Source organism: Arvicola amphibius, chromosome 5 (genome assembly GCF_903992535.2).
Source record: "Arvicola amphibius chromosome 5, mArvAmp1.2, whole genome shotgun sequence".
Taxonomy (NCBI): Eukaryota; Metazoa; Chordata; class Mammalia; order Rodentia; family Cricetidae; genus Arvicola; species Arvicola amphibius.
Genome location: NC_052051.1, coordinates 138,107,081 through 138,122,892, shown reverse-complemented (window position 1 = coordinate 138,122,892; position 15,812 = coordinate 138,107,081). Strand labels below are relative to the sequence as shown.

Here is a 15,812-nt window from a genome sequence, read left to right as displayed (position 1 = left end):
TGACAGCCATCTTCACAAGTAGGAGGCAGACGGAAAGAACTTACTGAAAATGGTGTTGACTTTCGAAAGCTCACAGCCCACTCCCTGGGACACACCTCCTTCCATAAGGTCACACCTCCTAATACTTCCGAAAACAGTTCCACCAACTGGGGACCAAATATTCAGATATATGAACCTAAAGGGACCATTCTCCTTCAAAATCTATACTTTCTTTATTAGAAAAACATGTCCCAGTGTCCACAGGAAAGTCTTTACTATTTCCATCAGCATTATAAATTTTGTCTTCTGCAAATGAGCAAGAAAATGATAAGACAAATCAATACCATCTTCTTTGTAGTGAGTGATATTAGCTCATTTATTATCATAAAGGCTACTAGAATCTCAGCTGAAGATATTACCAGGCATTTCCATTTAAATATCACTTAAAAAAATAGAATGTATCAAAGGTTGAGTGAGTGGTTCTCTTTTATAAAATAGCCTCCGCAGGATGGTGTTTTCTATTTCCCTCGAGGCCCAAAAAGATGAACATGGGATGTACTCACTCATAATTGGTTCTAGCCATAAATAAAGGACATCGAGCCTATAATTCGTAAAAATCCTAGAGAAGCTATATAAGAAGGTGAACCCAAAGAAAAACATATAGTTATCCTCCTGGATACTGGAAGTAGACAAGATTGCCGGACAAAAAATGGGAACATAGGGGTGGGGTGGGATGGGGGAGGGGGGATGGGGCGAGAAAAGGGTGAAGTGGAGGATGGGAAGAGCTTGGGGGAATAGGATGGTCGGGATATAGGAAGGGTGGATATGGGAACAAGGAATTATATATTTTACTTAAGGGAGCCATTCTAGGGTTGGGAAAAAAAAAGAGAGAGAGAAAAAAAAATAGCCTCCGCAGGCGTAAGTGCTTCCATGCTTACAGCCAGCAGGAGAAATGCACACGTATCTCACAGAAAGTCAGGTACTCCTCCCAGGTATCTGAATATAGACTGCAGATCTGGAAGAAATTTGGTTGCATTGCATTGAAGAAACAGAGACAGTGGCAGACATGTGACAGACTTGTGAAAAAGAAAAAGGAGAAAATTACCAAATTTATTGTAAGCCCTTCGAGTTATATAGCTCTACAGAAAAGGCCCAAATGGAATGAGATAGAGAAATGCAAGGAGGCCCACACTAGCTGGTGCCGCACCCCTCTCTGCTCTACGGGGAACAGGTGACGCTAGGAAACCTGCATGACTGAGCAGGTGCTGCACCCCTCGCTGCTCTACAAGGAGCAGGTGATGCTGGGAAGCCCACACGGGCAGGTACCAGACCCCCTCCCTGCTCTACAGGGATCAAAACACAGCCTAGACTCTTGACGGCAGAGTGGACAGTGTTGATCCTCAGAAGCGTGCACTCACAACTAACGCTGCCGAGTTCTCCGACCACATCACTGAATTCAGTTTCCCTTTTATTGCTAAAACTAAGTCTGGATAACCAACCTACACAAAAAAAAATGCTTTCATTTTTAACTGGCCATTTTACTACTGTAGCTCCCAAGACTATTGAATACATAAAAAGGAAAATCACAAGAATATTAAATAATGCCTCAAAAAATCATTTCAAATCAATGGGATATTCTTTTAGAAAGCTATAGCTCTTTAAGTAGAAATTCCATTGGGTTGGTGGCCAAACAAAGATAAGCAAAATCATTTATTGTTGCTAAATACAAGATCAGTCTAGGGTGTTTAAAATTAAGCTCAACTCCTATGACATTCTAGAAAAAAAATGAAGAACAAATATCCAATTCTCAATGAAACATTGTTAGCAAATGCAATATAGTATACTTTGAATAGATATAGTTTATCTGAACATAAAAGATTTCTGCCTCCCAGTACATAAGAGGGGCTCATACATATGGAATTCAGTATAAGATGACTACAGTTTCTTCAGATGATCCTAAAAGAACCATGCCCTTTAATCCCAAATGATTTATAAAACAGAAATTATAAGAGGTATTTAACCAAATAATTTTCCCTTTATTTCACCAATTTTAACTAGTATATTATTGCTTTAAAAAAAAGGTGCCCAGAATGCCACAAAACAAGCAAAAAATGACAATAATAACAACAAAAAAGGTGACCCCAGCAGGCACAGAGTGAGAGCCCCACAAGGCACTTACTCTAAAGCCCTGTCAGGTGGCTTGCCATCTGACAGCTTTCATTCTTGGCCAGCTCACCCTTACCGGATACTGAACTAGAATAAGCTAGATGGCCGGGCTTCCTAATTTCCACAGTAGTGCAGATGCCAATCAGAAACAAGAAAAGAGTCTATTAGGAATGAAATGAAACAGCTCAATGGAAATAAAAATTCAACACATTTACTAAACAACAACAAGACAGAGATGGGAAAGTTTTAAGAAATAAAACATGAAATGCAAGAGGCACAATAACCTAGGATGTCTTCATCAAGAGGTTGCCCGTGACAAGTAGGCAGTAGTCACTCCACAACATGGTCTGAAATGACAGCCTCTTCATAGAGTAAATGTTTTTTAAACTATTTCAATCAAAATAGATTTATAAAAATATCCTAGCATCTATTCAGTAATTTTGAGAATTTTTCAGTATCCAGAAAAATCATTCCCCTAACCTGATTATCTCTGAAATTTCCAAACAAGGAAGAAAAATGTAAAGGAAAGAGGGAAAATCGAAAGGAGAAAGGGAAGGAGAGGAAGGCCTTTGAGAGCTGGAGCCAGATTCAATTAAATCATGTGTGTCAAACCCCTTTCTAGTCTCTCCCGCCTTCTTCCCACCACAAATCCTGGCATTATCTTCCCAATGGAGAACACACTAACATCAAGGATAGCTCACCAGCTACACTTTCTATACATGTGGCACATGCATCACCCTCTTAGCTTCAAGCCTATTGTTGTATCATCCACATTTGCGCCCAGAGTGACTCTACTTTATAATTACCAGAAATGAGACTTAATTCCAGGTTAAGAGGAGGTATTAAAGTATGGTTTTTTGGAAGTCAAACCCAAAACATTTTCTAACAGTGTCTTTTGTTGAACAAAGAGATCCTATTGTTTGCATGGCTGAGTAAAAGAGGAGCCTGATCCAGGCAATCTAACAAAAAGGAAGTTAGAAAAGCAGGGGCTCGAAAAGAACAAAGGATTGAGCTTTCTGATAATATCAATATTATTAAACACAATATGTTACACATTTTTCTATCAATACCAGAGAAGACAACCTTACAAATTAATAGTAAGTTGTCCAGAAGTGTATAAAATCACAGCAGCTACACATTAGGAGAGATTTTTCATTTATATGATAGTGAATTTTATGTGTCTAATGTTTTTGAAGCTGGAAGAGATGAGCACTGTGAGGAAGCAGAATACAATGTATGAGAAATAATTACGCCTGTGACCTAATGCCCCTTAAGGTCAAACTGTATTACAGGCCAGAAGAAATCAGGACCCATCAGCATTTACTTCAGAGAAGTCAGCGACTGGAATGGAGGGCAAATGTGGGCATATTTCATAAACAGCAGGTGCTTGACCTCATAAAAAAGTCAATTATCAAAATGCTACATGTAGAATGTCACAAGTAAGAAATATGTAAACGTAGGTTCTGATAAACATCTTTAATTCAAAATAAATCTCAGACAACATTTATCTTTATCTACACCACAATTTAAAAGATTCAAAAAATAAAATTAATCCCTTTCTAGTAAAATTATTAGAATTCTATAAGGATGCACTGGAACATAAAAGTGATACGCAGCAAACCAATGATGACTCAAAAAAGGTGTACAATATTCCCATATGTCAGCGTTGCAGGATGTATGTTGTATTTAGTATTAGGATGGGAAACAGTGTAACTATCCTTAAATTTCCTACCAAAAAGTCAGAAGCAAAACTTTACATATTTTTCTGATATTTACAAAGGATGAAACAATGATTCTGATTGGTTAAAGACAAAACTATATCACCTGCAACAAAAGTCTCATGCCATTCAAGAGCTGAGGACTTTGCGGTATTATGAAAATGTGTGGCTATTGGTTAAGGCAGACTGCTGATGCTTTTTCTTCCCCAGTGACTGCTAGTCTACTACCAGGACCCCCGAGAAACAGAAATTTAAATGAGTGCTGGGGAAGCAGGATAGGGAAAGGAAAAGTACAGACAGAGCTGGGATAGACAAGAGTCTGTGACGACTCCTTGTGTCCTCTACTGTAACGGGTGCTCGGCAGAAGCACTACCACTGCCCTCAGGAACCCCAGCAAGAGCACCAAGCCTGGCCCATCATTTCCTTTCTAGTCACACAAACCCGTAAGGAGCTTTTTAGTGGTCTATTATACACCATACCTATATAAAACACAGAGAGTATTATCAACACAGCCAGTTGGTACGGTTTTTATTCTCAGTCCAATCCCTTCCTGACAGTGAACTTAGCTGAAGCTGCCAGCTACCTACCTGGATCTCAAAGATAAAACGTTATTACAGTCCAAGAGCTCTCCAAGAAGAACATTTTTTGGACTTCAGAAAAATAATAAAGGCACTCTTCTACAAAAACCAGGCATAACTTAGGCATTTCCAATATCACTTGTGTAATTATTACATATCTTTAAATACATAGAATGGTTAAATTATAAGACAAATACTGGTGCATGGTGTACATTCCAGATAGACTGTTGGACATGTTCTCGATTTCAGTGACTAAGATGCTCATGCCAGGAATAGGTTCTGTTTGTCCCAAACCCTTTAAACTCGCAGTGGGGGTCACCTCCACAAACACTGGCGGCAGTGGTGGAGGAGGCTTCACTGCAAGCAGGTGGACAGCAGGTGTGGGCTGTCCACCAGCTGGCTCCGTAACCTTTGATCTCCTAGCACAGAAAATCTGTTCTCCAACCCTATGTGGTCATTCCTCATTTGTTAAACGCTTTCTTCTCCTTTAATACGTCCAGAATCCCTATTCCTTTGGCTTGATTCCCTTTTATTAAAACAGAAATCTCTCAATAAAAGAAAGTAAAACTAATTCGACACTCAGCAATACAGTTCCAGAACTGATTAGCATATTGAATCAAAAGTTGATAATGTGTGGTGTTTCAGTTACATTTAGTAGAATGTATGTCTATTTATTCTTGCACACACACACACACACACACACACACAATCACAATAGAGGATAAAATTCAAATTTTAGGTAATCCAGCATTCACATATTTTTTGAGGTACTCAAAAATAGTATACTTAAGTAAAAAGGATTTAATTACAAAACAGGAAAAAATTTAAACTTAATTAGGAGCAATTTATTAAACAATAATAAAATTTAAACAATTAAACAATAATAAAAAATACCAGAGAGTACTTTTCTAACAGTTATTTTTCTGCTTCATTTTGTGCTACAGTTCCACATGTCTGGGACAGACATCATTTTACAGTAGTAGCAGGCAAGCCAACTGACTAGTCTATTCTTACTTCTCTACCCTCAGCTAAGATCTCAGGATGCTGGAGTAAGCCAGGTAGAATAAACAGAGGGTAAGAAAGGTGAGTTTTGCAGTCTAGCAGTCACGTAAGTGCTTGAAGGAACAAAGACAAATTTTCAGACCCTTAGCCTATTACCTCATGTGAAAGAAAACAAAATGTTTGTACTGTTGGTGTGACAACAACAGTATCTACCAGGTTCTTAAACTGGTTAAATTAAAGGCACAAGACCTGAGCTGGAGGGATGGCTCAGTGGTCTTTAATCCCAGCACTCAGGAAGCAGAGGCAGGTGGATCTTTGAGTTCAAGGCCAGCCTGGTATACAGAGTGAGTTCCTTGACAGCTAGGACTATTTCACAGAGAGAAAAAAAAAATCAACTTTGCTTTGCAAGTACTTAGCAAAAATCTGATATAGAGAAAGTTTCCTAACAATTGTTACTCTTTGTTTACATTATCCTCTCTGGACCCACTAACAGATACCTCACACATATGCATTTCTACCACTGCTTTGGGGAATAATTAGTGGCTATATTATGCCTTTAATTTGTAGCTAAGCCATTCTCTTCTTTCTAGGAGCAAAATAAAATAGATATAATAAATAATGGTATCTCTGTTTCCAAACTGTCAATAGTACAACTCAGTACTAATTTTAACATTTTTTTGTTCTTTTTTTACTTTTCATCACAGTTTATTTTAATTTATCCTATGTGGATTATTGGTAGAACTAAATATCAGTCTACTACTTTAACCATATGAATCAAAGTGTTTGTTTAAGCAGTGATTTATTGTAACTCTTGTTGTTGTTGTTATTTTTGGTTTTTCGAGACAGGGTTTCTCTGTAGCTTTGGAGCCTGTCCTGGAACTAGCTCTTGTAGACCAGGCTGGTCTCGAACTCACAGAGATCCGCCTGCCTCTGCCTCTCGAGTGCTGGGGTTAAAGGCGTGCACCACCACCACCTCATGATTTATTGTAATTCTTGAGGTAAACACAAATTCTAAAATTGTAACTCAAAATTAAGCATTTAAATTTCAGATGAAAGAGTTGATAATAGGTAACATCTTCTTCAGCTTCATTAACAGTCTGATTTTAAAACACCAGCAATTGCCTGGCTACAGGGCTTAAAGAGTCAGGAGGGATCTGTAGACTGGCAATGGACTGGTAGAAACGGCAGCCGCCGTCGTGTATGACTCCCTATATATCACTGTCCACCTTTCTCCATCTGAGTCTCCCCCTCAAGACCAGAGCCTGTAATTTCCTGTAGAAATATGTTCTAGAAGACCTGTATTCTGTAGAATGAGCATGTATTACAAACGTTTCACGGGGTCAGCTATACAATAAGAAAGAAGGTCGTGGGTTGGCAATATTTTGCATCTTCGAGTTAGTTTTCTTGCTTCACAGATCCCTTATGGTTCTTTTCTTAGCTCTTTAAATGCAATCACTTATCGGGCCTTGGAAACTTCTTTCCTTCGACTTGCCCACATTTATATCTGGTTTCCATTTCCCTTTTTGTGGCAGCTAAATAAAGGTGTCTTGAAAACATTTCTGATTGCTTTTATATTTTTTAGCATGCAATTTTCCTCTTAAAAGAATCTACAGTGACTTGCTATTGTGTAGAATGACCTTCAGCCTACTCTTGAGTACCTCACTCATAGTTTGTCCTCAATTGTGAAGATTATTTTAAAAATTAATTATGTGTGTGAATATATATACAAAATTAAAAATTACTTTATATGTTTATTTATTTATAAATTATTTAAATTGCATATATAAATGTGTGTGTGCCCCTATGTTGAGGGCAGAGAACAACAAGAAGTATCTTCCTTAATAGATCTTAACATTATCTTTCTGACAAGCTTTCTCACTAAATATGGAGCTCACCGTTTTATTTGGTGCAACAAGGATGCCCCATTCCCTGCTTTTCCAGGGAAAGGATTACAATGGTACACCTGGTCCTCGTGCTTGTATGGAAAACGCTTTACCGACAAGGCATCTTCCCAGACCCTTGAGGACGTTTTATTCAGCAAGGTTTTATGTCACAGTGAACCATCAGAATCTACTTTCTAAAGTCAGGCTCACATCAGTAACAGGGAACATGTCTGAGATTACTTAGATGATTTACTCACACAGTCCAAAGGTAGGGTGTGGTTTTTTTTTTTTTTTTTTTGCTTTTCTTTTTTCCTTTCTTTTCTTCCTTCCCTCCTTCCTTCTCTCCTTTCTTTCTTTCTTGCTTGTATATTCTGGAAACTTACTTTTAAATTTTTTATTTCATCCTTTTGTTAGGCAAGCACTCTACCATTAAACTACAGTCCCCAGGCCTAAATTTTTTTATATAAAAATTGCCAAAAGAATTTTAAGCCTACTATCTTTAAAAAGTAAATGTATGTTAGAGGTCCTAAATTATTTTTTCTTAAGGAAGGAAAGTTTATTAGCTGATGGCTTCAGGAATGCCAATCAGACATAGCAAGGAGGCATGGTGGAGCTGAGCCACTCACACCACAGCAGACAGGAGGCAGAAAAGAAATTCTGAAATTAGGCTGAGTTCCTAGATTTGGGGGGTTGTTTCTGTTGTTGTTTGTTTTCATTGTTGCTATTGTTGATGTCGTTGTTTTTACTTAATCTACTTTGTGTAAAATGTTTTACATTCACTCAGTAAATATCTAGGTCCTCAGATGAGTTTTAATTAGAAGTGTTATGCCCCCCATGCGTTAGTCATGTGAACGTGACCACACTTGCCCCAAGTGTTTATTTACTCAACAAATCAATAGTGCTCACTGTGAGCTAGGTACCAATCTCAACAAGGGTCAGCTCACTCCATACCCATTACAACTCTATAAAGCCTCTATCATCTTGATTTTTAACTGAAAAGAATGAGGCCAATAAACACTAGAGGAGTCCTCCAGGTCACATGCCTAATTAAACATCACAGGTCAACACGGGCTGATCTGGTAAGGAAGTCAGCTCTAACAGTTAACAACATTTAAGAATTCCTTTCACCTAGCCTCTTCAACAGTGCATGTGCCGCTAGAATAACACGTGGGGTGGGCATGACGCGGGTAAGCACATAAGTACACCAACAACTGACAGTGGGGAAGACTGTGTATAAACTCCAGGCCTAATTTCATAGTAAAACGTTTTTTAAAGTTTAACTAAGACTTTATGTTAAATACTGAAGGGTAGCTTGTAACTAACATAAATCAAAATAAAATTTTAATTATTAACATTTTTAGAAAATCAAATACTTTAGTAAAATGAAGACAAACATTTTTACCAGAGAGAAAAAATTATGCCAACAAATACAACCTTTTCCCAATGAATTTAACCTAAAAGCATGAGTAAAAATGCTGTATTTTCAACAGTTCCCAAAAAGGCAATAATTTTCCCAATTTGTTCAGTTCAAAGTTATTTGAAAGACTCACCAGCCACGATTCTTGCAAATTTTCTCTTTTCCCACTGTACACAGGTGTAACTTTACTCCATCTCTGGTTTTCAAATATCCAAGTAATGTTAACTTAAAAAGTCTCTGCACTTCATAACACAAGATCAATATGGACCAAGTGGAAACCACAAGGTCAACAAAACAACATGCAGAGGAAAGAGGGTTAAATAGGGTAGGGATTGCTTTTGTCATTGGGGACTGGCATCACAAACAGTCAGGTCTTTAGTGGATGTTTTGATATTTGCTGTATCTTGCTCCTTTAAACTGTCATACTCTAAATCAGCAAGACTCAAATCAGAAAGACCGGGGTTCAAGCAACCCTTCCTCTCACTTCTGTTCCCGTCAGAAAGCATGAACACTCTGAGACTGGTACTCAGACTCCTCCCAAGTTTTCCAGAAAAGCATGAAAACTCTTACGTGATATGACGTGGTCCATATACTGGGGTAAATACGGAGCCCAGGTATCAATCGCTTCCTTTCGTCCTGCCTGCTCGATTCTTCTCAGCTCTGCTAGAAGCAGGGCCTGCGCAGCCTCTCTCACCTAAGAGAATCACAGAAACAAATGAGAAAAAGCCTGTCGGTTGGTGAAGTGAAGGTCACAAACCAGAAAATTTATAGTGATATAAAATCAGAAAACACAGAAAGCATATTTATTTACATGAGAAAAAAACCTACAAATCAAATAAGAAACTGAGTAGCTCGGAACGATGAAATTAAATGATAGCATTTTACACATGATCCAAGATGCTTTCATCCAAAAATATTTTTAAACTAATGGAAAGATATTTAATCAACTTTATGTTTGAAATTTGATTTTCTAAAGGGTTCTTATACTGTAAAACAGCATCTTTAATTATTAACTTTCCAAGTAACTATTATTGTTAAAGAAAAATCAATGTTAGGAGCAGTAAATTGTTTTTCCCAATACCCAAAAGAAACTTCACCTTATCTAGTAAATTCTTTAAATATGACAATTTTGGTTGGAGCTAAGGGAAGGGGATGGAGGCAGCCAAATACATTAAAGCTATTCATGGGACAATGTTTGTCAATGTTTGAGTCAACAGGCCAGAGAGATGACAGAGGTCTTCAAAATATTATTTCTTGATTTGAAATTTACATTTCACCAAGCCTTTTTAATATTTGTTATCTACTTTATCATATCAACATTGCCTCAAACATTGATCTTTTATATAATCTAATAGGTATAAATCCACATGATTCACATATACGTAGACACAAACAAAATGGGTAAATAGATTCCTGTGTAAACCTCTTTCAGGTTATATAGAGGGAGTCATTTTTCAAAATCATATCAATTTTTCTCTCAATTGGCTATGCAACCTTTTTATTTTGCATTTTAATTTCAGGATTTTTATCAGAAATACCAAAGACATAAACCCAAAAAAGCTAGTCTATTTTTAAGCAAAGTACTAATCAATTTATTCAACTTATTAACTATTTATAGGTTAAGGAAAAATTCAGCCTCATCTAAAGAAGAGTTTAAGTAAAACATTCTTTATAAATATACTGTCTTTTAAAGGAAACTAAAAAATTATTCAATGAAAACTTTACTATACTTCAGTTCTATTTGAAGTTGAGTCAACAGAGACCAGACCAAGCAATTATCTTAAAGTATTATGATGCTTCAGCCAACAAAAGGCCAGAAATACAGTGGTTCTACTAAATCATTTCTCAGTGACATCACAGTAATTTATTGAGTATACATATGTACAATCTATGATGTTCATGTAGCAAAACTGCTTAGCAACATGTATGTTCTCATAAGAATTACATTATTGTCTTTACTTTAAAATGCTCTCCAAATAGACTAAGCAATGTATCCAGGGTCAAAAAGTTAGTAATTGTTTCACTAACATTTAACCCAGCTCTTTTTAAATTCCAAAACTGTCTTGCTTTACCAGAACACAGGACTTTCCTTTGGTCTCTGACTACTCACTTGGAATTTAATGGAAGGGATTATTATACTGCATATAGTTACATGTCTCTGTCATGTGGGTGCATTTTTCTATGGAAATCAATACTAAAGACATAATTCTAAAAGGTATATGGAACTTTTAATGAAACACTCAATAAATTTTAAGAGTAAATAAATAAGCAAGCTAGAAAGTTTTCTGTTTACTATAGGAACAAAGGAGGAAAAACATGGAGCTCTAGAACCCATATTTTCCACAATGGAACGAGTAAGTGACAGGACAAATGAGATGAGCATTGCTTTTGTTTACTGAAGTATTTTTGTTTTCCTTATAACTTCAACATTACCTCCAGGCATCGATCTTGCCACCTTCGAGCCAGCATCTCCAGAAGAGGAGGCCGGAATTTATCCAGCCCCAGCAGGTCTGGCAGCATAACGCAGTGCATGGCAGCTAACTGGCTCCAGCCTATCAAAATGTGACATACAGCAAGACTTTAGACATCTTGGTGTTCTCCAGTAAATACAAAGCTTTTATTAATGAATACTTATCAAAAACAAATAGGGAAAGTCTATAAAATGTTATAAATCATTTTAGTTTAATATTATTATGTATCAAAACATCATAAAATGTATTTCACCCCTAAATCATGTATTTTGTGACCTATAAGAACTGTGTAGGTTTAAAAACCACTGATACAAGTGTCCCAACTGCTATTTACAATAAAGGCAGATGTGTGACCAAAAAAAAAAAAAAAAAAAAAAACCAATAAGAACAATTTTCCACATAAAGTTTTGCCAAATTTTCATAGAAAACATATTTCTAGAAATATTTTCTAAAATAAACATATTAGAAGATAGGAAAGCATAGAAATAAACACATGTAGATACATCTAGACATATGAACTTGTTGCCATGCAAAGGGCATTCTCAGATATTCATCATAGGTCCAGTCACTTGAGGCATTGGCATCTGTGAGCTGTCAACATAACAGCCAAAAGGGGAGCCCTCCCTTGTTAGGGCCTTTAATTAAGATAGTTACTGAACCCCTCTCTTGCTAATGAATCAGAAACTTAGTCACAAAGCTAAAATTTCATAAAGTTAATTTTTAATGGAAAAGTGAATGAAAACATTCCACACAAAAACTTGACAATTCAAAATTTACAGTCTTAAATATTACTGATTCCAACTCAAAGAAAATAATTTTTTTCAAATTTCTGATTCTTGATATGAAATCTAATTATTTGGTAAAGACACATGTTACATACCACTATACACGTATACATATGTTATCTGTAAGCACAGAAATTTAACAGTTTTGTGCTTTGAAAGAACTAAAACTGTATTCTTCTAAGTTAATAATGAAACTCTATGATAAAATATTAAGTGATCTCTGAAATTGTTAAAAAGAGAGAGGAGTCACCTACTTAAAGATTCATCCATTCAGTAAAGAAATTCTTATCAACTGGTAACAAATATGTAATTACATTAATTCAGATGATAAACATGCATTTAATATTGAAATTTATAACGCAAGTAAAAATGCATATATCACTAATGTTTAATTTCTTAATGTTTTCATGTTTCACATATATGTCTTAATGAACTATTTATGAGTCAACTTTAGCACATGATAATTCTTACAAAAGCCCTACAGAATATTTTAAATTAATGAATGTTTTTTTAAATGGCTCAACAAATATTATTCTAATTATTCCAGTCCAGCCTTCACCTTCAAACTTTAGCATAGTCCTCTGACAGGGAAACCAAAAGAATAATGATATTGTCATTTAGAGTTCCATTCTTTCTTCCCTGGGGAGCACTACTTGTAACAGGGGCTCTGTGCTACACACACAATCGACATCCCTTTGTCTTAATGGCCTTGCAATATTAGCTTTGGTGGAGAGTCGGAATCATTTTCAGTGTTACTTTTAATTTTGTAAAGTTCCTCCTTTTTATTTTACACAAACTAGTAAAGGTCGAGACCATACTAGAGAAAGGGGATATAACGTAGAGCTCACGAGTCCCATTACTTTTCAGGTTTAACGATGCTAAGAGAGTTTGAAACAGCAAATGTTTGCATATTCCATTCTCAATTTCAAAGCTCCAAAATTATATTCCGTTTGTGTAACTACACAACAAGAAGGCTATGTTAGCCCAACTGAACTCAAAGTCTGTGCCTCTGCCTGGAGCAGAAACAGTACATGAATAGGTGAACTCTTATTGGCAGACTTTTCAGATGAGAATGTCAATTAACAGACTTACTCATCTTTTGCTAGTGTATATGGTTGTGTAAAGACAGCACATTGTGTCTCTCAAACACTAACTGTACGTGTAAAATAAGTTTATTATCGTTAATGCCACAAATCAAATGGCAAAAACATTCTGACAAGCAACCCATTTCTTAACCAAAACTTCATAAACAAGCTTAGCATCCCTGCTCTCCTGTAGCTATTTAGGTGATGGCAGACATGGTTCACTCTAGGAAGGAGGAACATCTTATTCTCTACATTTGGCACCTGGCACTGGGTTCAGCAAATAAAGCTACAAAATGGGAACCCCAGGACTCATATAAAATAAAGCATATGGAGGTATAAATCAGATTTAAAAAAAAAAAGAACAAGTCTATCAGGCCAAAGCAGAGGCAGAAAGGAAGTTGATACAAAGTGAGAGAGAATACCTTCATTTACTAAGAAACAGGTATGTAAAGCGGTAGAAGCAGAGTCAGAGCCAGAGTGATCAGCATCAGACCGAGCAGAAACGACAGGTGTAGCAACTTGCAGAGAAAAATAGGAGAAATAAAGAGGAAAGAATTGAGGTTCAGCAGTTTCTGAAAAAAAGTTTAGTATTAGTGAAGAATGAAAACAAAGTTAGCAAAATATAGTGAACATACAACTAAAAATGATGTTTTAATTGGAAAGGAACGCTCATTAGAAAGCTCTACAGAGACAGAGCACCTCTTTGAACGGTGATCTCAATGTAGTTCAACTTTCAAAGCCAAGATCTTTTTTACTATAAGCCCACAACAAAGAAAAATCTTGTAAAAATGTAGCCACAAAACAAGAAAAACTACATTAAGAATTAACAGAAATCAGTGTTGAAAATATATGACAGGGAAAACTTTGAGGCCTTCATATTGTTGATCATATTTTTAGAAGTTTATTCTCTAATATTATGTGTAAACTTTAAAACTCTCAACAGAATACTAAATGGCATTTTGACTCTCTACACTTACATAAGAACTCAATTTCAAGTATATCAACTTGTAGAAAACACACACAGTACATCATATTGAACTCTTCTTGGAAGACTCTTAATAGTTTCATTCACTTTAAAACTAGATGCACTAAAACAATCATGCACATTGTGATTCCTACACAAGGGATGAACCAATCCCCTCTCCAACCCCAAAAAGTTGTGCTCCTAGGAAAATGTTGCAGCTTAAATTAGCACATGAAAAGCCAAAGGACCTATGGCATACACCTTCTACAACTAGAGGTCAATGGTAAGATTTAGAGGTGATCATTTGGCACTTCCTTCCTATGAAGAAATTACCATATGTCATGCACTGGCAGCAAAGGGTATGTGCTCCTGAGCAGATCAGGCATGGTCTGCTGGATGGTATGTTTGCTTTTCATGCTGTGAGGTTCTTTTGTTATGATGCGACAGCTGCAGGAAAACAACAACTTTTTTATAATTTTCACAAGAATGTAACTCAAGCACTGGGGAGGTCGAACTAAGAGAAGTCTGGGAACAAGCTCCATATATCTCCCAGCCAAGGAACATCTATGTGGAAAACTGTACTGCTTTTTTTTTTTTAATTAGGATAGACCTGAGTTTTGTTTATAATAGAGTTATGACTCTCTTATGTGATATTTATTAATTTTATGTCATATTATATAAAATTTCTACCATAATCTTAAAAAGAACACCAAATAGTTAATATCCTCCACTGAATACTTTTGTTTTTAAAATTCTCTTTACCATTTAATTACAAATTCAGTTAAAATGACCTAGATAACATTTACTTCACCATACAAAAAGCTCATAAGCATGCAAAGGGGGATTCCCCCTGTGGCTGAACCTCATGCCACCAAAAATGCTAAGCAGCCTCCTCTGGAGAACCCCAACAGTAGAAACAGTAGTATTAAATGTGTTTAGAGGAACTTGTTTATGTATATAATGCATTCTGGCTGCACTCCCACCTGGATAACCCTCCCTCACTACAAGTCCCCTCTCACAGCCTCTGAAAAATCTGTGTTAATTCTGCTTGATTTCACCTTAATTCTACAGATGCACTAGAATGAAAAGATGAGAAAGTCTAAAATAAATGAATAAACAAGTAACAGTTGAGTAGTAACTGATCACTATCTGCAACGTTAAATAAGTGGAATTAAGCCTTGATATTTTCTCAATGAACTAGTATTCACAAAAAAAAAAAAAAAACAGACAAAAGAAGCAGCAGCACAGCTGGTGAGCCTGCTAAGGACGTGCACTAGGACTTGATGTTCAACACACTCAACTACTTACAAAAAAGAAAAAAATCTTGGTATTACACTTTTGGAGTCATTAATGTTTTACACTTTAATAAATCCTGTGGATGCTACAAACCAAGTAATAGAAATTAAGGACTTAGATTTATTAAGATTTAAAAATCTCTGGACCTACATAAAAAAATTTTACTCACACTATCTCACAACTGAAATGTCAAACTCTAGAAACACATTTACAGTTCACTAAGAAATTAACTCTTGCCGGGCGATGGTGGCGCACGCCTTTAATCCCAGCACTCGGGAGGCAGAGGCAGGCGGATCTCTGTGAGTTTGAGACCAGCCTGGTCTACAAGAGCTAGTTCCAGGACAGGCTCCAAAGCCACAGAGAAACCCTGTCTCGAAAAACCAAAAAAAAAAAAAAAAAAAAAAACAAGAAAAGAAAAAAAGAAATTAACTCTTGCCACAGCTTTTTACAGCTATCCATACAGGAAAC

At 36.4% G+C, this 15,812-nt stretch overlaps 1 protein-coding gene across 1 annotated transcript in view; it reads right to left on the bottom strand.

Annotated features, from left to right (window-relative positions):
* The window catches only part of Wdr7 (WD repeat domain 7), a 279,897-nt gene that overhangs the window by 180,435 nt on the left and 83,650 nt on the right, over positions 1-15,812 (bottom strand). Inside the window, exons 17-18 of the mRNA XM_038330658.2 lie at positions 11,177-11,295; positions 9,314-9,437 (exon numbers count right to left, since the gene is read on the bottom strand). Of these exons, the coding sequence (XP_038186586.1) occupies positions 9,314-9,437; positions 11,177-11,295 (243 nt within the window). The remainder of the gene's footprint in view (positions 1-9,313; positions 9,438-11,176; positions 11,296-15,812) is intronic.